The sequence below is a fragment of the Anoplopoma fimbria genome, chromosome 2 (genome assembly GCF_027596085.1).
Source record: "Anoplopoma fimbria isolate UVic2021 breed Golden Eagle Sablefish chromosome 2, Afim_UVic_2022, whole genome shotgun sequence".
Classification (NCBI taxonomy): Eukaryota; Metazoa; Chordata; class Actinopteri; order Perciformes; family Anoplopomatidae; genus Anoplopoma; species Anoplopoma fimbria.
In genome coordinates, this window is record NC_072450.1 from 1,977,631 (window position 1) to 2,004,773 (window position 27,143).

At 38.2% G+C, this 27,143-nt stretch overlaps 2 protein-coding genes across 2 annotated transcripts in view; both read right to left on the minus strand.

Annotated features, from left to right (window-relative positions):
• Positions 1-3,008: 3,008 nt before the first annotated feature.
• On the minus strand, positions 3,009-20,438 carry LOC129108933 (src substrate cortactin-like). Its single transcript, XM_054620853.1, is given in 17 exon segments — positions 3,009-4,598; positions 5,266-5,316; positions 5,868-5,976; positions 6,466-6,755; positions 7,041-7,110; positions 7,184-7,239; positions 8,643-8,753; positions 10,903-11,013; positions 13,414-13,524; positions 14,224-14,310; positions 14,313-14,333; positions 15,279-15,333; positions 16,368-16,478; positions 17,988-18,117; positions 18,205-18,278; positions 18,364-18,462; positions 20,333-20,438. Coding segments are annotated over 16 exon segments (1,608 nt in total). The 5' UTR covers positions 18,448-18,462; positions 20,333-20,438; the 3' UTR covers positions 3,009-4,461.
• Positions 20,439-23,281: 2,843 nt separating this feature from the next.
• ppfia1 (PTPRF interacting protein alpha 1) overlaps positions 23,282-27,143 on the minus strand; it is a 50,950-nt gene continuing 47,088 nt past the window's right edge. The window contains exons 28-29 of the mRNA XM_054620852.1: positions 26,878-27,046; positions 23,282-24,811 (exon numbers count right to left, since the gene is read on the minus strand). Coding sequence (XP_054476827.1) covers positions 24,750-24,811; positions 26,878-27,046 — 231 coding nt within the window. The 3' untranslated portion in view covers positions 23,282-24,749. The remainder of the gene's footprint in view (positions 24,812-26,877; positions 27,047-27,143) is intronic.

The window sequence follows — 27,143 nt, forward strand, 5'->3', positions numbered from 1 at the left end:
CATGTTGATTTTGAAAAAAAGTAATAGTATATTATTTTGAAAAAAGTCGAAAAAAAAAGTCATAGTATAGTATGTTGAAAAAAGTCATAGTATAGTATGTCGAAAAAAGTCATAGTATATTATTTTGAAAAAGTCATAGTATAGTATGTCGAAAAAAAGTCATAGTATATTATTTAGAAAAAGTCATAGTATAGTATTTTGAAAAAAGTCGAAAAAAGTCATAGTATAGTATTTTGAAAAAAAGTAATAGTATAGTATGTCGAAAAAAGTAATAGTATAGTATGTCGAAAAAAGTAATAGTATTGTATGTCGAAAAAAGTAATAGTATAGTATGTTGAAAAAAGTCATAGTATAGTATGTCAAAAAAGTCATAGTATAGTATTTCGAAAAAAAAAATAGTCATAGTATAGTTATATACTATGACTATACTATAGTATGTCGAAAAAGTCATAGTATAGTATGTCGAAAAAAAAAGTCATAGTATAATATGTCGAAAAAAGTAATAGTATTGTATGTCGAAAAAGTCATAGTATAGTATGTCAAAAAAGTCATAGTATATTATTTAGAAAAAAGTCATAGTATAGTATGTTGAAAAAAGTCATAGTATAGTATGTCAAAAAAGTCATAGTATAGTATGTCGAAAAAGTCATAGTATAGTATGTCGAAAAAAGTCATAGTATATTATTTAGAAAAAAGTCATAGTATAGTATGTTGAAAAAAGTCATAGTATAGTATGTCAAAAAAGTCATAGTATAGTATGTTGAAAAAGGTCATAGTATAGTATGTTGAAAAAAGTAAAAGTATAGTATGTCAAAAAAGTCATAGCATATTATTTTGAAAAAAAGTCATAGTATAGTATGTCAAAAAAAGTAATAGTATTGTATGTCGAAAAAAGTCATAGTATAGTATGTCGAAAAAAGTCATAGTATAGTATGTCGAAAAAAGTCATAGTATAGTATGTTGAAAAAAGTCATAGTATAGTATGTAAAAAAAAAGTCATAGTATATTATTTTGAAAAAGTCATAGTATAGTATGTCAAAAAAGTGATAGTATAGTATGTTGAAAAATATCATATGTCGAAAAAAGTCATAGTATAGTATTTTGAATAAAAAGTAATAGTATAGTATGTCGAAAAAAGTCATAGTATATTATTTTGAAAAAGTCATAGTATAGTATGTCGAAAAAAGAGCAAAACCTTTGCACTGCAGTAGGACGACAGGTGCGTAGGAGAATACCTGAGGTAGACAATATAGAACAAAAAACATCAGAAATAACCTGATGAAGGTCTTCATACCGAAGCGTCGTGACTAAAATACATTTATACGCAAGTGAAGAAGACAGTGTGCGGGAGTTTTTTGTTCTATATAGTATAGTATGTCGAAAAAAATCATAGTATGTCGAAAAAAGGTCATACTATATTGTTTTGAATAAAAAGTCATAGTATAGTATGTTGAAAAAAAGTCATAGTATATTATTTTTAATAAAAAGTAATAGTATAGTATGTCCAAAAAAGTCATAATTTCATTGAAAAAAAGTGATTTAAGACGAATAGTATATTTAGTCATAGCATAATTTAAAAAAATATATGTAGCAACTTGAGAATACTTTGAGTATGTCATACGTAATACCTAAAAAAGTACATTGTGTTTAAGGTTATAGTATATTATGTCAAAAAAGTATTAGTATGGTATCATGTTATGTGCTTCATAAAAAAACATAATGTTTTTATTATAGTATGTCACAATAATGCCATACATCATTTATTTTATTTCGGAACATAGGGTTATTCTTACAACACAAAAACAACAAGACAAAACAAATACAGTTGTGCCTTTTCTAGATTAGAATGGGGAGGATGAATGTATAAATCAAGCAACAAAGCAATTATCTGGTTAGATAACATGGCCGACATCTGAATATTAATAAGCCAGATCAGGAAACATTGTCCATCGACTTTGATTATATTTGAGCACCAAGCATCGTTGACGTAAACACAAAGACAACCTCCTCTCGTCTCGTTGGAGTCCTTTAGTCTGTCCTGCTGTCTGTTAGCTGGGTTAGCTTAGCTTCAGTCCCTGGTATGGTCCACTCTGTTCTGGTGTTGTTGGGTCCGGCAGGTCTGGCTGATGAATGAAATCTGTCATTTGTGAAGTGCTTCAGAATAGACATGGATACAGAATATGTATAGTATAGTATAGTATTTCATAAAATATCATAAACAAATCATAATATAGTATTTCATTGTATAGTTTGGGTATAAAAGTCATTAAAAAAGAATGTGGTAAAAATCTTATAAAATGTCATAATACAGAATGTCGTAAAAATGGCTTGAAAAGCTATATTAAAGTATGTCATTAAGGATGATAACTAAATCATTTCAAGTGGTCATATGTCAAAAAGAGTCTTACTATAGTATGCCATTAAAAGTGATTTAAAACTAATAGTATTCAGTATATTTTTTTCAAAAGTCTTAAAATAGTCATAGTATAGTATGTCATAAAACTGTCAGGACAAAGTCATAGTGTGCCATGAAAAATAATAATATATTATGTCAAATAAAAATGATGAGTATACCATGTAATAAACAACCATAGTATACTATGCCATAATAATGTTGTAAAATAAGTAATTGTACTATTTGTAATGAAAATGTAATAAAAAAAAAAGAAATATTATGGTATGCCATAAAAAATGTAATTAAAAGTCATAGTATTGTCTAAAAATCAACCTCTAGTTTGCCGTATAAAAAGTCCCAAAAAGTCATGACACAAAAAAAAAAGACAGAAGTAGAACGATCATATTCCATGAAGCTTTGGATAAAAGTAAGCTACAGAAATGTAATGTTATGACTCAAAATGTATGTTCTATGTTTGAATCATCATAATACAATACTCGGTTTAATACAATCCAAAGATTAGTCAAACAAATGATGAATTTTCTCATTCTGATTAAAATAACGAACCACAAACAAGCTAATAATTCATAGTTTATTTATTGAAACTAAAAAAAAAAAGCAGGTAATATGACTCAAGCAAACAGAAGTACAGATAAAAATAATGTATTTGAAAAGGTCACTTTTTATTTATTTATTTATTATAAAACCCCAAAGATGAATTTAATGACATCCCTCTCACACACACACACACACTCTCACTCACACTCACACACTCACACACACACACACTCACGGCTGTTTAAGCTACGCTACTGCGACACAGACGAGCAGTTTGTCGAGCATGCCGTCTGTTAGAAATCATTAGTGTTTGGAGGATTCGCTAAAGCCTCTTCCCTTAACAACACGTCTACTCTTTACTGCTGATGAATCACACACACACACTCTCTCACACACACACACACTCTCACACACACTGTTGTGATGAGGGATGTCAGCTGTGCGTCAGTCGTCCACAAACTGACACAAAAAAACCCGAGCGTTCACCCCAGAAAGACACAAATACACAAGTCTCATCCAAACGTCAAAAGAAAACCACAGTGACGGAAAACATCGTCTTCAAATCTATCATTTCTCAAAGCGTCATAACTCATGATCCCTCTCTCTGTACATGATTCCAAGCACGATATCAACAGTTAACCAGTATAAAGTATGAAGATGATTAAAGTAATACTCTGAGCTGTAGTATTTAAAGTTTAGTCTTTGACATTATGGCCCCGTTTTTCTGTGAATAAACATCAGCTAAAGGGGGAAACCTTATTTTTGATCATTTATAAGCAACCTTACGGCTGATAAGAACATTTTTCGAATACATGAAGCTTTAACGGCGGCTGCGGCTTTAATCTGGAGGGGATTTAGACTCCTGTGCAACACAGTAAAACTTATGGCGACAGATCGAGGAAGCAAAGCAGCTTTTTGGTCCACGGTTGGAGTTACGGGACAGAATACAGCCTCCGATATACATTATAATCCACTTTAAACTCCTGTTGACGTTAAGGTCGAGCTACTAAACAGGGAGCATCCTGAGCCCCGTGACCACCACTCAATCCAGACATTTCAAGCTCTTTTGCCGTCTTTGGTTGGGACTAAAAATCCTCTCTAACATGGGAAGAAACGACACCTGAAGCTGATTCAAATAAAGTATCTGAGGGGGGGGGACGACAAAAAACTCCAAAATGCAACTTCTGGCTGCGAAGCAGGAAGTGACTTGTTAAAAGTCAAAGGTGCATTTTGTAGCTTTAACTACTGCAAAGCCCAGATAGTGAGTCTTCCTACGATAGATCACCAGTGATCTGAAAGAGGAAAGGGTGGAGGAGGGATGAGGAAAAAGGAGCAAAGGAAAGGTGGCAAGGAGACCTGAGGACGTCTCGCACTAAGATGAGCTGAAGAGAGAGCAGACAGAAGTGGGGGGGGAAAAAAATTATATTTGAAATCGTCTCCTTCCTCTTTCTGTTTTTTTTTTCGTTCTCCAATAGGACGGGGACTCAGGTCGTCATGGCGACGCGTCATCATTGCCGAACCTCCACGTAGTTGGCGGGGAAAAGGCCGTAGGAGCCTCTGCACACGCCTCGCCACCAGCCCTCGTCGATCATCTCGATGTTGGTGATGATGTCGTCGGGGTCGAAGGAGATCTCGTCTTCTCCGGCTGGAAAAAGGAAAAGAACGATGACGAAGGAGAACCAGAACAACTGGGATTATCAAATATCCATTTGAGTTATTTATCAAGCACAAATAACCAAACTTCAATGGTTTTCTGTGATTAATAGCCCATTTTCTTCTGTTTTGGAAAAACCAAGTCGCACTCTCCTTCATGAATCCTTGGTTTCAGCCCTAGAGATCTGAATACCTCACTGATCTGAATACCTCACTGATCTGAATACCTCACTGATCTGAATACCTCACTGATCTGAGTACCTCACTGATCTGAATACCTCACTGATCTGAATACCTCACTGATCTGAGTACCTCACTGATCTGTGTGCAGGCGTTTGAACGCAGCACAGACATGAACCTCCGTTTAAAGCCACTGAGGTGTTGGGACCCTCACACGTTCAGGCATCACATACTAAACACTGCTGGCTGCGAGGAGTCAATAATCTGTTTAATATCTGCTCTCATGCTGTTTGCGAAGCTAGAAATGTATTTTCATTTATGCCAAATGCACGGATGAATGAATATAGTTGGTCAGAGTATTTCTGTGAATCCTTCAAAAGTGGAAGACATCATACAGTTCTCTCTTCCTGCATTATATTTCCAAAGTTTTAAACCCTTTTACTCAATGTCCCAGAATCCCTTTCAGCCTTCACTCTCACCTGCTTGGTAGTCGTACAGAGCCACCGCTGTCAGCCCGACGTCCTCGCCGCCTTTTGCAAAGAGGAAGATGGTTCGTTATTAAGAAACGTAAAGACGCTCTGCTGTCATGTGACTTCTGAACATGTCGGTTGTTGTCGCAGCCATGTTGGGTACTGATGTTACACATGTAGGCACATATCGCAAACGTTTTGCAGAGAAAATATCAGTAATTAGATGTGATCCTTATGGAGTCTGTCTTGAGCTTTTCTGGCCTCTGATGTCATTGGAGACTCTTCATATCGACCTCGTACACCACTACCTGGATGACTCATGCCTGTACTGAAGGCCAATGCCTTTAGGATGAGGATGATAACTAACTGGTCATGTGGCAGTTAATTTAAATAACATTCAAATATATATATAATAAAAACAGACAATGACAATGATCCACCTTTGAAAGAAGAAGATGTACTCTAGTCTCAAGTCTGTCACTTGTGCTTTTCTGTTAAAGGTTGACAAATATGATTCTCTAAACATAGTCTCTGATTTTTGCTGACTGATTAATCCTAATAAATTATGTATCCAGTATAAATGCGAAACATTAGCTTGAAAGCAGCGTCACCTGCTGTCTCGTCGGGGGTCTGGTACAGGTCCTCCTGGCTCTGAGGCTCCGCCTCGTACAGCTGCTCTCCGTTCTCCTCAGCAGTGTCGTAGGTCACCTCCTCCGTCTTCTATCGGACACAAACATTCATCTGTTTGATGACACCTTCCTTCTGCAAAGAGTGCTGCTACATGAAACACTAGCTTCAGTGTTTTACTTCACTAATGCCAGGAGGAGGTTATCTTCTAAACAATGAAATCTAAATTTGAAGCCACAATTGCTGCTTTTTACATTAAATTATCAAGAAACATTATTAAGCTGGACATATGTGATGTAATGTGATCAACAGAAAGAAAACTTATTCTTTATGATTGGAGGCTGCAGTAATAATAAAATAATGTTTGCAGTTTACTTGCAATGTTTAAATCTGAAATACTGTCAAAACTGAATCCTGTCGTCACATTTCCATAACTGTGTTCATGTCTGAACGCTACTCTGCCCGTTTAAAGATCCTCTGACCTCAAACAGTCCACCCGCAGCATCTTTTCATCCATTCTTTGCATATAAAAAAGAAATGAAGGACCATATTCTTGGTGTGAATACCTGCATCACGACTCACCTGTATGTAAGCCGGGGCGGCAGCAGCTGGCTGCACCGGTGGAGTCGGGCTGGGAGTGGGACTGGGACCAGGACTGGGACCAGGACTGGGACCAGGACTGGGACTTGCAGCAGGGACCGGAGACGGAGTCCTGGGCGTCTCCTCGATCTTACGGCGCGCCTCCTCTTGCTCCTGCTTCTCCTTGGCCTGCCGACGGGTTCGCTCCTCCTCGGCCCTCTTCTTGTCCTCCTCCTCCTTCTGCTTGGCGATGTTCTCGAAGCGAGCCTTGATGCTCCCCGTGCTGCTGCCGGCTGAAGGGGGGGGAAAAGTGGAGAATGAAGTGACGATGACGAGGAGTTCTGACTGGAACACAGCTGATGGCTGATGGTCCATCGGTGTGGACTGGATGTTGCATGAATGTTAGTTAGAGTCTGATGGTGGTACCTTGATGGTAGCCTGTCATCAGTGTGTGAATGATATGTAATGATGTGTAATATAAGCTTTGAGCTACTGATTGTAAGTCGCTTTGGATAAAGGCGTCTGCTAAATGACTGTAATGTAATGTAATGTAATGTACTGTAATGATGAATGCTTACCGGCCTCCGTGGGTTTGGTTTTCTGGTAAGACGAGGTCACCTTCTCCACGTCCTCAAACGTCCCGGCACTCTGTCAACGGGAGGTAAAGTCAGACAGAACGCTCTTATGTCAGACATTAAACACACACACAAACACTCCTCACCTTATCCATCCGGTCATTCTGGACTCCAAATTTCCCTCCAAATCCTTTAGAATAATCTGGTGACAAATAGGAGATAAAAAGGGTCAGTTTCTGTTTGGCATTAGTGGACCAACCACAGTCAGCATCATCACAGCAGACCAGAACTGTCTAGCCTCTTCACTATGAGAGACTTTGATTAGAAGAGTCTCTGGTCTGCAGAAGTTCAGATGAAGCCGACTGCGGTTGGTTTCACAGGAGCTGATGAACAGAAGAACTTCTGGAATCAAAGGACGGGTTGATGAGCTCATGCAAACCTGTCGGGAGGAGAAAAGTATAAAAATAAAAACTGATGCAGACAGCGACAGGAGAGTCTTAACATAAGCCAGAGAGTTTGGGGGGGTCAAGCTGCCATCTTGGCTCAAACTCTGCTCTGAAGATCAGCCGTGTCTCTGTGAGGTCACAGCAGCAGGTCTGGAGGAAACGTCATGCTCAAAACAAACGCAGAAGCAAACAAACAAACAAACAACGAGGTCGTGCTCAAACAGCAGGAAGGTGTTCAGGGAAGAGGAGGGGTGATAGTCGAGGATAACAACGGATCCATAAATGTGGGACTATGTGTAACATTTACATTCATTACAGTCACTTTCTTGTTATATTTAATGACGTTATCATCCAAAGAAAAATCCTTGAACTCAAAATTGAAAACATGAGATCAACTATCTTAATGAATAGAACTAGTCAGTGCTGCCAGGAAACTGTTTTTCAACCGTATAGAAAATGTTGTTTTTGAAAAGCTAAACGGCAACAAATGTGGACTGAAGCAGAATATTTCATTAGATAAAAACATGTTGTGGATTTTAAAACGCTTTTGATTTATTGGTGATGTTTGTATCACACTGGTCTGAAACAATCCTACGCAGCCACCACAAGAATACGAATGTCGATGACATCATCATAAACACCACAATAGATACTTAAGAGACTTTGTGGAGTGTTTGAAAGAACAAGGATGAACTTTGAACCTTTTAGTTTCCATTTTATCTTCTACTAAACAAATGGTGCAAAGAAAACCTGCTGACAATAATGTTGTTTATCTGAGGTATTATCTCTGGAATAAAGAATATTAGTTTGTAAATAATACATTTTATAAGGTTTTGTGCATCACAGACTAAAAACAAGACTCCATGGATGAGAGAACATATGTTTGTTTTTGACCTGACCCTACAATGAGCTAGTCTACGTAGTTCATCTGTGTCGGTTGGTGCTGCAGAGGAGGGGGGGTTAAACAGTGGGGGGTTATCAGGCGTGTCCGTCATATCAAAGAAAACAGCCGTTACTGAGGATGAGAGGACGGTGCCAAAGGAGGAGGAACAAGCTAGGAGGGAGGGGGGTTCCTGGGAGAAAAGGATGGGTGATAATAGGGAGGGGTATCTGAAATGGGAGGTGGGTGTTCGGGTGAGGAGGGGGAGTTTATCTGTGCCTTTCTGGGACTCGTGTTTAGCCAGGCTCTCCTTGTGCTCATAGCCCAGAGCACACTGGTCCTGCTTCTCCTTCTCTACCCCATACTGCCCTCCAAACCCACGCTTATAGTCTGCAACACAACAACACACACACACATATATATATATAGATATATATATACACACACATATAAATAGACAAACATATAGAGACAATGACACGACGGGCAGAGCTTTCAGGACTCAGAAATACAGAAATACAGTTTTCAAAGAGGAAACATGAAGGAAAACCAAATGTTGATGACATTGTCCTGTTACTGAAATCATTGCAACGGTCTAAATATGATCATAGTGTAAAACCAGGTCTATTCACAGAGTTCTCTGCTATGCAATTCTACAATTATTCTGTCTGTATATATAATATTTTAGTTATTGTGGATTTTTAATTTATTTATTATTCTTTACTGTGTTATTACTTATTTGTATCTTGTTTTTTACTATGTCTCTAGTTTGCACTATCCTCTCTGCTGCTGTAATCCTGCAAATAAATAAATAATTATCTTATCTTATCTTACCTGGTTTCTATTACTTGGCTCCTTTCTTTACTGCCTCCTCTCAGGAGAGAAGAACGTTTGTCTTTCAGAACACGGTCAGCTGACACGATGAAGTCGTACGTATATTTTTAGAGCAGTAAACTTCCTAAGTGGGGCGAGAGTCTATATGCAGTAAATACTCGTCACATTAGGTCATAGGCGTCTGAGCAAGTGGAGCATCCTGATTATTCAGTCAGAGGGAGAAAAGTTAGAGATTCTCTACCCCACTTTTTGTCCTTTTAAAGATAAACTCATCATCATACAGTGCTGCTGGACGACACTATGATTTGACTGTGTGCCACAGAACGGTTTGACTTTCAATCACACAGGAGTCCGACTGTTTGCAAAGGTGAGAAATGAAGCCGTTTAGCTTAAAGGGCCGGTGTGAAGCATTTCGGGGATCTTTTAGCAAAAAATGGAATATAATATTCAATGGTCAGGCACAAACTTTCATTCAAGTAGAGGGCTGGACTTATGAAAATAAATAAAAACAATAAAAATACAACATTTAAAAGGCAGCGCAGCTTTTACTTGTGTTTTTAAAACCAATAGAATTGTTTTGTTGGATGGACGGACAGACGGAGGGGAAGAGAGACTTTGGTTCATTGGTTCATATCTGCCACGGATCGAAAACTCATCTCAATTTCAGTTTTTCTCATCTTATACCTTCTGTAAAAGGACATTGCCTCTATTGCTGCAAGATGCACTCGAACAAATGTAGAGAGAGGAGTTTGTGAAACCGTTGGTCAATAGCTTCACTGACTGACTGATTTTGAGTTTCTGAAGTTTGCAGATCAATGCAGGCTGCACTAAATGTCTAAACTTCTAATTTTAAAAGAGAATAATGAACTTATAGGATGCTTGTGATATTCGTTAGCCAGCAACTGAGCTTTATTTCACTGACTCTGAATCACAGCCTGACATGCAGTTAGAAATCTGAGCTGCGGTTTCACTTCCTCTATCTGAGCTTTTTTTTTTTAGATTGAGGAAGTTGTCAACCTTTGAAAGACCACATCCAAAGCCACAACGAGACCACATCAGAGCTGGAGAGGAAGGGAGGGTTCACAGTGAACTCACAGCAGACTTCTTGTTAAGGTTGAGGTTTGGTGGATATTCTTATTGTTCAAAGTTTATCAAGAGTCAAATGGAGAGTTTGATGTGCAACAAATTTAAACAAGAGAAACATGTGAGGCTAGCACACTCTTCTTCATATGTAGAAATCAGCTGTTGGAAGATTGTCAACAAAGGAAATATAAAGACGTACTGAGCAGAAAACACTATTTAAAAATGCCCATATTTCTGTCTGACCTGCTGATTCCGATTTCTTTCTTTCTAAGAACGATCATTAACAACATACACAAACATTTTTTGAAACTTTTCTTTCATGGAATGAAATGAAACATTGACTATTAAATAACTTTCATTTTCTCCAAAGCTGCACCAAGTTACAGAACCTTCTCTTACTCAAACAAAATTTCAAAATAGGAGTGCTACTGGAAAAAAAGGGTTTAGCCGGGTGCTTTGTCTCCGAGTGTTAATGTTTAAAGAATTTGCGTTAAACATTAACACTCAGGATCCAATATGTATTTGTGTATGAACATCCCATAAACAAAACCACTGATTTATAATAAGATCCCTATTCATGCATGTCTCCTTAAACTCTTAGAAACCCAATGAGCAGCGTTACCTTTCTGGGACTCGTGAAGCTGCAGTTTCTCCTGATGGTCCCATCCCAGAGCCGATTTATCCTGTCGGTCCGTCTGCACTCCAAACTTCCCCCCAAAGCCCTTCACGTAGTCTGCACAAACACACAACACACAACACACAGACAAGCAGACTTTAACACACACACATGAAACCTCACCGTCTGGTTGAAGTACCTGAATTATGAGTGTATAATAATAAAGATTAAACCACAGTATCAATATTATATTATAAATACTTTCTGGGTGATTCTATTCATAAACTGGTTATAGATAAAAATAACAAAGAAAATATCTGATAAAACAGTTCTTCCTGTAATCATCTAATTATCAGATATATTAATTGGCTACCACAGTACTAGTGGTTTAACGAAACCTCTACTAGTACTCACAGTACACAGAATGTCATCATATTGTCCTATCCTAGTCTCAGTGGTGGAGGAAGTACCACAACATTTACTGAAGTAAAAATAGAAAGAAAAACACTGCCAAAAAATGTGAATTTATATAAATACTTAAGTAAAAGTAAAGATGTCCTATCAGAATAATGTACTTAAAGTATCAAAAGGGAAAGAACTCATTATGCAGAATGTCTCCTTCCAATAATATATATTATAATGTATAATATTATATAATTCTGCTTTTATCACGAACAAATAAAACTTTAATACAAGCCATAATACTTTGTATACTATCAGGTAGTTTAGCAGTGTAGTACTACATCATATCAGCAGCACATTATATGTTTTAATAAATATGTCAAAAGTAACCTTTAACTTAAAGTGTCAAATAAATGTAGTGAAGCAGAAGTATAAAGTACCATGACATGGAAATACTCTAGTACAAGCATGTACTTTGTGTATTTAAAAAATGGCCGTAGCAGAATTCAGTCTAATTTGAAGAAAATGTTTAGGCACCAAAGTTCATGTCTTCATAACGCAGGGCTTCATCTTTGAATTTAAACTGCAGGTCGGCTGAAACTCTCACTTCTTTAAAATCAAGTCTGAAGTCTTTTCTGTTGGACGCTGCCTTTTATCAGTGTCTCCATTGTTCATGTATTTTATATCTGTCCGTTACAATTTGAACTTAAATTGTACTTAAATATCCTTTCATAATGTGTTTGTTTTGCACTTTGTCTTTTCGATGTTTTATGTAAAGTGCTTTGAATTGCCTTGTTGCTGAATATAATAATAATAATAATAATATGCATTATAAATGAACTTTCTTTGCTTTGCCTGGTCTTTGTGGGAGATTGTTCTCTAACGTCTGAGGAGCACAGATTGTTCAGCTCAAGGTTTAACATTTGTGAAAACACATGAAAAATGTGTAAACTTACAGACGGTATCACATGTCTTAATGGTGTACGGTAGATGAGGCTTATTAGGATTCAAACAAACATCCATTATTTAAGTATTAAAAATGTATGCATGCAGCATTAAAGCCTTTTACAGGCTGTTTGAACTCTGGTGCATTGAGACGACTGTCCCCGTTATCAGAGCATGTGACCTACTTATCTCTACCCGCACCACATATGCAAACCCTGGAGGCAAACACAGCCCAGTGCATTGTGGGGGATTCTTGAGGTTATCTACGCCCCGTATTACTAAACTGCACAGGTGTGTCGAGACAAGAAGCGACAGGTGAAGCTGCTCCGCTGTGTTGCAACAGAGTCCAGACGAGTCGGGACGGAGACGAGGGTGTGAACCCTCCGAGGAGAACAAACTAAAAGGTGCAGACGACTTTAGAAACCAACAACAGTTTGATGGTTTCATCACTGAAAGAGTTTATCCAAAGAAACAGCCTATAAGATCAATACAAATTGGCTTTATATGGGAATATTATTTGGGGCTGACACCTTGTAGTCTGTTGGTTGATATGCTTTTTGTCCATCAGACTTTTCTTATTTAATCGCTGGTTAAATAAGAAGAAAAGTGATTTTAGATCCATTATTTTTGAGTTATGGGCTACATTGTGTGAGAAATAATTATAAATATAAAAATAATATAAATATATGAGCAGTACTTTATGGCCATGGCCCCCAACCGTATTACAGCAAATGTTTAATTTCAGAATATATTTCCTTGATTATATGCAATAATATAATAATATTTATATTTCATGATAAGATTAAATATTTCTGGTTTCCATTATAAACATTATTAACTTTGTCCTTAAAAGCTAGTTATGTACAATGTACTTTTTTACCAATATTACAGAACCTTCTCTTTCAGTACTACTATGATGTGTCATATCATATCACTAGCCCCAAGTATTTAGGATACAGACTCTGGAGACGGTGTTACTCTAGTTTGACCAAATCTCAGCAGCTCATCTTCATTTGACATTCAGTGAATGATCAGGTCACTGCACCAAAATCAGGAGTCACGTTTGAAGTACTTCATTTGTAATAAGTAAATTAAATCACAAGAATTCTACTGATATGATGTGTTTTTCATATTAAGCAGTACTTGTCATGTTCTGGTGATGATACCAACCTTTCTGTGAATCGTGTTTCTCCGTTTTGCCCTGGTACTCAAAGCCCACAGCGCTCTTGTCCACCTTGTCGGTCTCGACACCGAACTTTCCTCCGAAGCCCTTTGTGTAGTCTGACGGAGAGGAGAAACATCCAGTTATGACAGCAGAGTGAACCCAAAGTCTCTCCACATGCAACAGAACAACTAAGAGCCCATTCTGATCCCAACAAAGCAGATTTCAGATTTGTTTATCTGCCATTTTAAGAAGAGAGAGAGGACTGGAAGAAAACCAATAGGGGCAACAAAGGGCACGTTTCAAAAGAATGAAAACCAGCTGGGTCCTGCCCAAACCACAGACCAGCAGCAGACCAGAGGACGCTGCCAAGTCTGAGTCGATCCCCTGAAGTCTGACCCACGGAGGGAGGAACGCATTAAAGGAGACCACCTACGTCCAGAGAGAGTCTGAGGCAGGTTCACGCTCACCATATCTCATAAACATCATAATAAGAATGTAGCATGTGACACTGGAGGAAATCAAACATCACATCACAGATGCAACTGAGAGCTAAAAATGAAAACAAAGCCATTGTTTGCAACATTATTTGAGCAAGCAAAGGCCGAGGAATGAAGGAAGAGGAAGAGAAATGCAAAAGAACACGATTTGTCAAGACCTGCACTCGTTGAGACAGGCCAAGTTATGTGTGTGTGTGTGTGTGTGTGTGTGTGTGTGTGTGTGTGTGTGTGTGTGTGTGTGTGTGTGTGTGTGTGTGTGTGTGTGTGTGTCCATTAGCAAAGATTTTCTCCACATCTCTCCAGGAAATCCAGACAAACCTTTCTGGGAATCGTGTTTCTCGGTTTTGCCCTGGTAATCGAAGCCCATGGCGCTCTGGTCCACGCGGTCTGCCTGCACGCCGTATCGCCCCCAAACCCAGTGGTGTAGTCTACACAGCAAAGCAGGGGGAGGGGGTGGGGGCAAGGGTCAAAGGTCAGGGTGAAGCAGCATGGAAGCAGTGATCAACGAAGCAGCCCAATTCCAAATTCCTCTAAATATTTACTGGGAATAGTTCAGAGCTAAAACACGTTCTCTGCTGTCTTTATCACATAAAAACACACATCCACTTCCTTTACGGAGATACATGTAGACTATGTGTTGTCCTGGTAGTCGTGCAAACAGAAGGATGTCTGCACTGCTGTTGAACTTAGTAGTGACTCTTCTGAGGAACCATTGGAATTGGGCAAATGTTCTGCACACAAGTGGAGTGCAGCGGATGAAACGCAACACAAAGGTGATGACAGTGAGGGGTCGTGAGAATGAAGCCTCAAAATACGAGAAGCTAAGAAGCCAGAGCAATTTCCTCAGCTGTGAAAGAAAAAGCTTTTACTGCCCAATTGAAACAAATTCCTGGAGACCTCTCTCTGCTTTTTCCTCTGGTAGAAGGGTTGAACACGGCTGGAGGATCTCGGTTCTCAACCTCTACTTCTTCTTCTTCTACTCTGTTCACTGGCAGATTACAGCCATGAGTTTGTTCGCTCCAAACCAGGTGATGGAAACATGCCTCATTGCCACATTTCAAAAGATTGCTAGAAATATCAGCTTTATAATTTAATTCAAACATGGCTAATGGTTATAAGGTCAAAGTGCTACATTTGAGCTTTCATCTGAATGTACTCATTTCTTTATTTGATAAGCTTTGTCCATTTACATCCTCCCCAAAGAGGCCTATAATTCCACTCTGTTTAACCAACCATATAAAATATCCAATGATCAAAATGACTGATATGTCCAATGAATAAGAACAGCTGCATTAATAGGATTCACTCTGAGAAGTCTGTCAAAATAAAACCGGTGATCTGAGGCTGGAGCAGACATCGAGTCGAGACATCACCTTTCTGAGAAGCGTGTTTCTCTGTCTTCCCGGCGTACTCGAAGCCAACAGCTGACTGAAAGGAGAGAAGAGGAAGCAACACAATTAATATGCTCACCTCACATGCTCCTTCACGGGATTGTTTTACTGCAACTCTACTCACACGGTGAGTTTGAAAAACACAACGATGGCAGATTTTACATTTGATCCATTGTAGAACTCGTTATACTTTCAACACTGTGGTGCATAACTGTGCAAATGCTCCAGATTAAAAATCCAAATGTGAGCTACAAGAGTGTTTTAAATCGGTCCAGTATTGAAGGAGAACGCTGCAGACAGAAGCTGCTAAACAGGCTGTAATGTAATCTCTCTGAGAAACTTCTCACCATCAGAGTACGGTGAATAAAAGTGTTTGTTTTCATCACTGACAGGCTCAGATTGTCATGTGACTTGTTGCAGAGTTGGAGAGAGGAGGGTCAGTGGAGGACAGAAAATGTAGCTTCGTGTTATCTAAAAGGTTTTACATGTCATGGCTGAATGTGGAGCTGATTTTGACAATGTGGACGCAGGGAAAGATTTCAGAACAGGACTTCTGCTTGAGCAGGACAGGGTTAGACACAAACACACTGGATGAAGTGAAAGGTTTCATTTCTTCGTAGGTTTCTTCCATAATGTTGTCGGACACTTATACTAAGAATCTGAGCCTGTCAGTGGCAACAACAAGCACGTTTATTGTTTGTACATTGATGAGAGATGACATTACATCCCGACATAAACTGTTCATGGTGTCTATAAAGTGCAGGTTGTGCTATTTATTGTATGATTTGTGGTTTACTATGATGTGTTCTAACCAGCCTGTGAAGCAGAAGGCAATTTTCAACATTTGTGGACGAAAGATTATTACCGTTATTATTATTGCTATTGTTATTATTACTAGCTGCAGCTTTCGCGCTGAATACTGGACCCATTTCAAAAATTATTATATTAAAAAAACATATGAAAATAGGTCGAAATATACAAAAGTTTTCCTTTAATAGGAAGCTTAACATTTTACAAATCAACAAAAATTATGTTTGAAATCAAGCAGATGTTGTGAACCACAGGAAATACCTGGTCAACGCGGTCAGCCTGCACTCCAAACTTCCCTCCAAAGCCCTTGGATGTGTCCGTCTGGGAGCAGTGCTTGGACAACTTGCTCTGGTAGTCGTGACCCACAGCCGACTGTGAAGAAACACACAAAACAAAGACATGAAGAGGGCAATAAGGGAACATTAGAGGAGGGGGAGTCATGAAAAAGAGCAGCGCTGCTGGTAACACAGCCAGCGGTTTGATGTGGTGACATCTGACTCAACACTGATGCACACAGTGTGGTGTAAACAACGCTAGGTCATCACATTCATGCTGCAGTGACCACACAGCCAGGAGAGAGAGAGAGAGAGAGAGAGAGAGAGAGAGAGAGAGAGAGAGAGAGGTGTGGACAGACGGAGCAGATCGCCAGGAAGGATTAGCGAGTGTGAAACGGCCTCGACTGACTCGGCCCGTTCACACAAACACAGACTGATTCAGTGTCAGAGGAAGGTCATTCAGATGTGTGGCTTCTCAAGATTTTCATTAAGAGTCCTCTTTGAAAAAATATGAAAAGCTACAAAACGGTAGATATTATAGTAGTAATTATTATTATTATTATTAGTACGAGCTGGTTTCCATTTAGCTTCAGCTGCAGGAAAAGGCCACAACTACAGAAAGAAAACTGGAGCAAGAAGAAAGATTTCATCCATCAAGCTATTTTCACCTCACACTCATTTCAGATGTATAAGATATTCAGAATAAAGAGAAAAGAAGGAACATTCGTGTGAGAATCTACTGTGGTGATGAACCGCGACACACTTTATTGATCCAGAGATGGAGTTACAGTCAACAATGAGCCCAGTGTAACTGACACCAGAGGTGCGTGTTGGACCGCATGTCTGTTACATATCCTTACACTGATCTGATGATGACGACTATACCCTGAGAGACAAGATGACATGATTTCTTAAGGATGTCTTAAAGCTGCATTCTCTCTACTGTCCACCAGGGGGCGACTCCTCTGGTTGTATAGAAGTCTATGAGAAAATGACTCTACTTCTCTCTTGATTTATTCCCTCAGTAAACATTGTAAACATGAGTTTATGGTCTCAATCTCTAGTTTCAAGTCTTCTTCAATACAGCATGATGTTCATTTAGTAAATGATGCTCCATTTAGACCATAAAGCATTATTTCTAAATATTTGCTGCTATACTACCCTGTTGCTCTTATCCGTCTTTGATCATGTTTTATTTGTGAAGCTGGTCTGTATTTATTTGTTTTGGTTTGTTGAACCATTGGTATTCTCTGCTCATGTCTGTCTGTGTTGGACTTTTACTGTAAGTGACTTAAAATGAAGTTTATTGTTATCAATTTGCATCAACAATCTAATGCTCTATCCAAAACATGTCATCATTAAGTTTGAAAGTTCATTTTTGACAAACAATCTTTTTGCTGTTTAGTAGCAGCCTGACATGCATCTGCTGATGATCCATCTCTGAGTGAGGTTGTTTGGTCTACTTTAAAATACATTTTGCACTATCACCATTGTATCGGCAGCGCAGCAGTAAACCTGGGACACCGCTCTTTGAAAACGTGTACATGAAGGCAAATATAAAGTGTTTCAGCTTCACTTAACAGTTCATCTGTGAGACGATTCTTACCTTGTCCATGCGGTCCTGCTGAACTCCAAATTTGCCTCCATATCCATGCGAGGCCTTGGGCATGGTGTCCTGCTCCTTCTTCTTCAGGCTGGTGTGCTCCGTGGACACCGTCTCACGCAGCCGGTGGATGCTACGCCCAGGAAGGAGAGCGTTAGGAGACACATCTTTCACATCATTTGACATTTAATACCAAAGAAAAAGTGATTGTTTTCCTCACTCTATGTGCTCCTGATGCCCGGAGCCCTCCACCGTCTTGGCCCCCCAGCGCTGCTCCCTCTCTGATACGTCATTCTAGAAATCCAAGAAAAAAAGGATGTTGAGGAGAGCGAAGGGTGGAGCAGAACTTTTATTGTGGGGAAGAAGAGTGCATCGGTACCTCAAAGTCGGGGTCAGTCTCCCAGTCGTCCCCGTCTTCATTTACAGCCACATTGACTGACTGTCCTGCTGCTGCCTTCCACATCTTTAGAACAACACACTGAAAAACAAAAAACACCTTATTAGAGTAAAGAACATACTTTAAATGAACAGAAAGATCAGATTCAAAGCTTCTGTCTTTAAGGATAAGTTCAGGTTTCATTGGATACGGTAGGAAGCTCCGGGGAATAGCTCAGTCAGTGGACCTTATGTTTGGACTATTTTATTGCAATTTTTTCAAATATTATCTTTACATAATACTTGCATGTAGAGGTCAAATGTACACAAATACAATTTTTTGATAAGTGATGAATCACAAAACGACCACCCTTCTATGGATCCAAATGCTCCAACGTTAGGACTCAGGAGAAACTGACTCACAGTTTAGCTTCAGCAAAACTTAAAAATACATGCTTGCAAAAAATGTTAGTTCTTATATTAAGGGTTGCAACTATCATTGCCAATTTTTCCAAAATGTCAGATAATAGCACAAAAAGTTCCATCACAATTTCCCAGAGTCCAAGGCGACGTCTTAACAGTCCAAAACCCCCAAATATGCAAAGATATTCCATTTACAATGACATTAAACAGAGAAAAGGCAGCAAATCCTCACATTTAAGAAGCTGGAAGTAAGGAATGTTTGGTATCTTTGCTTGAAAATGTCTGGCACACTTATTGAACTATTTAAATAGTTACATAGAGGAGAACATTCTGGAAACACTTGGACCATTGATCTTATTGGAAGAATCACCTGAACACCGTTTAACCACAGACCAGTGTTATTTCCTGTTAAATGTGAAATGAATGGACTGATTGTTTCCGTTTCTTCTAACGTTAGGACGTTATGGACGGGTGGGATTGTTTCAGGTGCGGTTAACTCAACATAATGAATGTATGTATAGAGAAACTTCTCAAGATGCTCCACCAGCTGCTTTCCTGTCGGATCCCACAATCCTGCATCTGAACCGAGACGCTGCAGAGCTCCGTGATGAGCGGAGGGTCGGCTGTGCATCCAACGAGGAACAACAACCCAGACCACTGACTCAGCACAATGTGGGCAACAAGCATCTGTGTCCAATCAACAGGCTGCAGGAGACGTGGCTCCGTCCACCTCGGGAGGAGGGAGGAGGGCGGAGACGTCTCCGGACCAGGAAGCAGCTCCACCCTTCAGAGTGTGACACCTGACGGGGGTCACATGACAGCCGTCCTGGGAGTCTGGTGGACACTAGTTAGCCAATGTAGCTTAGCTTAACGGCTAGCTAGTTAGCTTCAATCAGTAGTTAGCTGTGTGTGTGTGTGTGTGTGTGTGTGTGTGTGTGTGTGTCTGTGTGTGTGTGTGTGTGTGTGTGTGTGTGTGTGTAAAGTGTTGTGTGTCTGTGTGTGTGTGTGAGTGTGATAAAGTGTTGTGTGTCTGTGTGTGTGTGTGTGTGTGTCTGTGTGTGTGTGTGTGTCTGTGTGTGTGATATGTGTGTGTGTGTCTGTGTGTGTGTGTTGTGTGTCTGTGTGTGTGTCTGTGTGTGTGTCTGTGTGTGTGTGTTAAAGTGTTGTGTGTCTGTCTGTGTGTGTGTCTGTGTGTCAGTGTGTGTGTGTGTGTGAGTGTGTATATGTGTGTGTGTGTCTGTGTGTGTGTGTGTGTGTGTGTGTGTGTGTGTGTGTGTGTGTGTGTGTGTGTGTATATGTGTGTAGGTCTGTGTGTGTGTGTGTGTGTGTGTGTGTGTGTGTGTGTGTGTGTGTGTGTGTGAGAGAGAGAAAGAGAGTGTGTGTATATGTGTGTGTGTGTGTGTGTGTTACTTCCTGTCTCTCCCAGTTAGCTAGCATGCTAAAGCTAGCTAGCCTCAGGAATGATGACCTGACTCAGCTCATAAACACACATAAACACATATAAACATATATTTATATCTATATATACTGATGTGTGTGTGTGTACTCACAGGAACAGGGAGCTGCTGTGAGATGGACCGGTCCTCTGGAGGCTGTAGTCCGCAGATGGAGATCAGGAGCTCGGTTCTGAGGATCTGCTCTCTTCCGGCTCTCCCGTTCTGCTCCGACGCGCTGACGTCACAAAGGGGGCGGGGCGCGATGACTGCAGTACGTCAGACTGGAAACCATGGCAACAACAAGCCCATTCCCCTCAGTATGAGAAAATATATAATAATACATTTAAAAATTGGACTCGAGATAGATTTGTGTTAGTATTTAAAAAATAATGATAAAGTTATTAAATATTATTTAAAAAATAATGATAAAGTTATTAAATAGTATCTCAAAATAATAAGTATTTTGTGTAAACTGTACGTCAGACTGGAAACCATGGCAACAAGAAGCCCATTTCCCTCAGTATGAGAAAAAATGTTATAATAATACATTTAAAAATTGGAGTCGAGATAGATTTGTTAGTATTTAAAAAATAATGATAAAATTATTAAATAGTATTTTAAAATAATGATCCCTAAATAAAGTTGGAAACCATGGCAACAAGAAGCCCATTTCCCTCCGACAGTATGAGAAAAAATATATAATAATATATTAATGATGATAAAATTATTAAATAGTATTTTAAAAATAATGATAGTTATTAAATAGTATTTTAAAATAATGATAAAATTATTAAATAGTATTTTAAAATAATGATCCCTAAATAAAGTTGGAAACCATGGCAACAAGAAGCCCATTTCCCTCCGACAGTATGAGAAAAAATATATAATAATATATTAATGATGATAAAATTATTAAATAGTATTTTAAAATAATGATAAAATTATTAAATAGTATTTTAAAATAATAAGTATTTTGTGTAAACTGTACGTCAGACTGGAAACCATGGCAACAAGAAGCCCATTTCCCTCAGTATGAGAAAAAATGTTATAATAATACATTTAAAAATTGGAGTCGAGATAGATTTGTGTTAGTAAAAAAATAATGATAAAATTATTAAATAGTATTTTAAAATAATGATCCCTAAATAAAGTTGGAAATAACAAGAAGCCCATTTATTATGAGAAAAAAATACAATAATATATTAATGATGATAAAATATTAAATAGTATTTTAAAATAATGATAAAATTATTAAATAGTATTTTAAAATAATGATCCCTAAATAAAGTTGGAAACCATGGCAACAAGAAGCCCATTTCCCTCCGACAGTATGAGAAAAATATATAATAATATATTAATGATGATAAAATTATTAAATAGTATTTTAAAATAATGATAAAATTATTAAATAGTTTTTTGAAATAAGTATTTTGTGCAAACTGTACGTCAGACTGGAAACCATGGCAACAAGAAGCCCATTTCCCTCAGTATGAGAAAAAAAATATAATAATATATTTAAAATTGGACTCGAGATAGATTTGTGTTAGTATTTAAAAAATAATGTTATTAAATAGTATCTCAAAATACTAAATATTTTAAAATAATGACTTAGTATCCAAAAGTAATTAAGCAGTATCTCAAAATGAAATAGTATGTTAAAATAATAAATTAGCATCTGAAATAATGATATAGTATCTCAAAAGTATTCCAAAACAGTATTATTTATTATCTCTAAATAAAGACTTAGTATCCGTAAATTTGAATGAGTAAAATGCAAATTTGACTGGAAATCATGGAAACATGAAGCCCATTATTCCTCTGCATGTTTAAGAAAAAAATAATAACTTATCATAAAAAAAACAACTCATATAAGTCATTACAATGACAAACTTTCTTGAATTAATGAGAAACGTTAGTATCTTAACTATGGATTAGTATCTAAAAATAATGGCTTGGTATCTTAAAATTACTTTGTATCCCACAATAATAAGAAACTTAATAAATTAGTAACTAAAAATAATGAATATGTATTTCCAAAAATAATGCATAACTTTGGAAAAATCATAAAGGTTCTGTTCATGTATTCATGTATACATGAAGGTGTAACTCTCCATTCAGTTAAATACCAATTTTTCTTTGGTCAGATTTGGAACGCTAGTCTGCATCTTGATGACGTTTATTGGACTGTTCAAAAAAACAAAGACAATTATGTAAATGAACACAGGACTTTTTATCATTTCATCCTAGCTGATAAAGTAGGATATGCTGTGTTTATGTCATATGATCACAGATTTGATCATTGACTGGTTACAGACGAAAATAAAATCAGATTACCACATTTGTTTGAGTCCGACAGCAGTGCGTGCTCACTAACCCTTTGAATTTTAGATTTGTAAATAATCCTGTTAATTTAGCATAGTTTTTCAAACGGGTCTCGTTCAGTTGGTAAGTGCCAAAAACATTAAATCCCCTTAATTGCAATATTATTAAACCATTAAACATAAAAAGGGGTGTGAATGCTTTATATAGGTTCTGTAATTTCATTGGAACGTTCCAAACAATTTAAGGGAAAACAGGAATATCCTGTAAAGTATCGACCCATTAAAACAAAGTAAATAATCATTACTTCATGGGAACTTTATTCTTCATATATGTTTTTTTGTTCAGCCAACCAGCAGTGCACTGACTGAAACTGTTAATTGTTTCACTTTCAATTAACTGTCTCATTTATTTGAATTGTTTGGGCTGAACGATGTCTTAATTGTCCTTATAATTAACACCAAATGACATGGTACTTTTCAGGAAAACTTCTGGAAAATGATTCTGCAAATACAGACCCATAAAATAAAGCGTCTGAACTTTTCCAACAAACAGCGCCCACTCTTAACGGGAAGAGTCCTGGAAGCATTTTGCCGTATTTCCCAAATGAATTCACACTCAACAAGGACTTTGTTAAAGTAGGCTGCCTGAGAAAAAGCCAACAGGAAACCAAAAGTAGGACAGGAAAAGCCAAGAAATTCTCAAAGGACAAGCTTTAGTCTTTTTTTTATCTGCAGTGGAAAATGAGTTTCAGTATTTTATTGAAAGTAAGCAATAAATAATATTGTGATAAAAGTAGTTTATAAGTACTCAAGACTGTACATCATTGTTACAAGATTCAAAGGGGAGAGCCGGGGATAAAACAACAGCAACATGATTTGCATTGTGCATAAATGACTAAATCACAAACAGAAAAAACAAAGCATTTCTACTTTAAGCTTCAACTACAGGTTTGATGGGAAAGAAAAGTCTTCGGTTCCTCCTCATTTGCCGTGAAAACAAATGTTGGAACCGGTGTTTGGAGACGGGGAACAACTTAGATGTGAGGGGGGGTCGCTACATTCACAGGAGCAAACCGATGTGGGCGAGTGATAATAAATAAGAACAAGACGACAGAGAGGAGAGTTAAGAAGCGATAAGGCTCGATATGAAGTCTTCGTACAAAAAGGTATGTGGGCGGATCGCAGCGGATCGACTGAGGCCTCAGTGAAGTTGGTCCATCGAAGGAGTTTCACACGTCCGTACGTTTAAAGTCCTCCTGTACGAGTGTGTGTGTGTCTCTCCAGAGGTTAGGGGAGGTTTGATTTGTTAAAGGGGGCGAGCTGGTGTGTGGAGGGGTGGGGATAAGAGGAGAAGTTACCACATGCAAGGTCACCTATAGAACCTCTGATTCTGCTTCCACTTGCATCCGAAAGAAGCCCTCTTAGGGTTTTTTTATTCTCCCGCTACTGTTATATGGCTTTAATTCTTTAAAATTCATTTTGGTTTTGCAGATATGGAAAATAACGAAGAGAAAAAAGGAAAAATATATACTGTGTGTTTCACATGATATCTGTTGCCACCATCACCTGTCTTGCCAGCAGTTATTTCAGCGGCGATGGATGACTCACAGTGTCGAGCAGTTTGTGAAACAGTCCAGCAATTTGTCTTGATATTCACACATCCTTTGACCTAAGAGCTGCTTTTACACAAAACCACAGGTAAGAAGCTACAAAAAATGACAACAGTTAAAAACGGCAAAAGGATATGAATTAAGTTATATCACATATTAAAGACACTTAAGCATAAATTCAATGATTAGAATTCAAATCAAAGAAAGGAAAAAAAAAAAAAAAAAAAAAAAACATACATCTGGTCAATAGAATCAGGATTATAAAAAAGATAAGATAAAATGTCTGTTGGTAGAAATATACAAACTCCAGACAATAGAAACATTCAGTTACATACATCTGAAAGCTGAGCTTTTAATACGTCGGGCACAGTGGAGAAATGTTTCTTTTTTTAAAAAGTGGGTTGATTAAAGAGGATAGAGGCAAAAAAAGGGATTACATAGTAATTCTAAAATCAATTAAATGTCCCATTGGTTTACATAAATATAATAACAAATGTAGATAGATCTAAAAGTTTCCTCTAGGGATACTGAGATTGGTGAGTAAAGTTTCTCTCTGTGACGACGACAGAGAAAAACAAAACATCTCTTTTTAGTGTCATGTCAGTTCATCATCCGGGTCTTGTATGCAGGGAATTCCCCCTCATCTTCGGACCAGCGGTTACCTATAGAAATAATGAGGATAAACTGAGAAAGGGGGAGAGAGAGATGAACGGACACGAGAGGAGGAGCAGGACAGAAGCCGGGTGATGGGAGGGAGGGAGGGAGGGAGGAGAAGAGAGGAGAGGAGAGGCGTACAACATGCGTTATTGAAGCCAAGTACAGTAGAAGAAAAGCTGCTTGCTGCTGGAAAAAGACGAGCAGCTCTGCAGTGGGGGGGGAATCACCAGAGGCCCGATAAGATACGATGTTATCACGATACGATGCTATCACGATATGATGCTATCACGATGCGATGCTATCACGATGCGATGCTATCACGATATGATGTTATCACGATATGATGTTATCACGATATGATGTTATCACGATATGATGCTATCACGATATGATGCTATCACGATATGATGTTATCACGATATGATGCTATCACGATATGTTATCACGATATGATGCTATCACGATATGATGCTATCACGATATGATGCTATCACGATATGATGCTATCACGATATGATGTTATCACGATATGATGCTATCACGATATGATGCTATCACGATATGATGTTATCACGATATGATGTTATCACGATATGATGCTATCACGATATGATGCTATCACGATATGATGTTATCACGATATGATGCTATCACGATATGATGTTATCACGATATGATGCTATCACGATATGATGCTATCACGATATGATGTTATCACGATATGATGTTATCACGATATGATGTTATCACGATATGATGCTATCACGATATGATGCTATCACGATATGATGCTATCACGATATGATGTTATCACGATACTTAAGTGGCGGTACGATATTATCACAATACGATATTATCAAGATAGATAGGTAATGATACGATATTATCACGATGCTTCAGTCATGATACGGTATTATCACGATACTTTAGTCACAATATGATATTATCACGATATTTTAGTCACAATATGATATTATCACGATACTTTAGTCACAATATGATATTATCACGATACTTTAGTCACAATATGATATTATCAAGATACACAAGTCATGATACGATATCACGCTACTTGAGTCACGAAACAATGTTATCTACAACACCGAAGTTAAGATACAATATAATCTCAATACTTAGGTAAGGAGACGATACAAACAACTGGTTTTGTTCAAGTTTCTACCTTGCTTTGTTCAAAAACTAAATTTTACAAGATTACATTTGAACACATCATGATTACGTTATAATTTAATTTCTACCAATAGTCATTTTTACTGAATGTAGCTCGAAAGCACCACAATGTTACGCAATGGAACCTCCCTACAGCTCTGCTCCGTACTTTATAACAAAAGCTGTTAATGTCAACATTATCAACGTCACTAGCTAACTCCTTTTGTCGATTTAAACATTGCTAAATTGTTCCCAGTGTATCGATATCAGACTGGAGACTAAAAGCATCAATGCCGATCTCCAGGTCGCATACTTTTACTGAATATTGGCCGATGGTGGATGGCAATAAAACTTTTTTTCACACTGATGGTTAAACTTTGTTGTTAATCAGCAGTTAACATGACTTATATAACCGCAGTTAATCCCTACATCCCTAATTGCAATATTAATAGTTTATATAGTAAAAGATCGATACATCGCGTTTGTGTATCGTTACAATATTGCCACGCAAAATCAAGCGATACTACACGTTATTGATTTTTTCCCCCCACCCCTCTTCTGCAGTGAAGCAACAGCCATACTGTGTGTGCTTTGAGTGTACTTCTACTATTGCAGAGTGGATGCTTACCGTTGTATGTTAACAAGAGTAGGTCCTGACTGTGGCAGTGTCCAGCCTCTGTATAGACTGACTTCCTGTGTTTCCATGTTGGCAGAATCACATGCAAAGACATGCCGTTAGTCACAGCATTATCAACAAACGGCACAGCAGCAAAGCCATTCCAGAAGAAACACGAGTACACGAGGAATCAGTGCCAGTCAGAGAAGTCGGTCTAAAGTAAGTAGCAGCCATGACCATATTAAAACACGCCAACACACACATGCACACACTCTTTGTCCTGCTTACCTTCCATCGGGCTCCTCTTTGGCGGCGTGGAGGGAGACTCAGAGCCGCTACCGGTCACTCGGAAGTTGGCGGGCAGGGTGTCGGACGCTCCCAAGGACATCCCCCTCATGTCTTTGGGCCTGAACTTCTTCCTCCATGAGGGAGCTCGGCGGAAGTTCTTATCGTCATCCTTTTAGGGAGGTGGAGAGGTGGAGAGAGGTGTGTTAAAAAATATGATTCATACCTCAGTTTGTGTGGCTGTGTTGGCCAGTGAGTTTGTTTTTGTC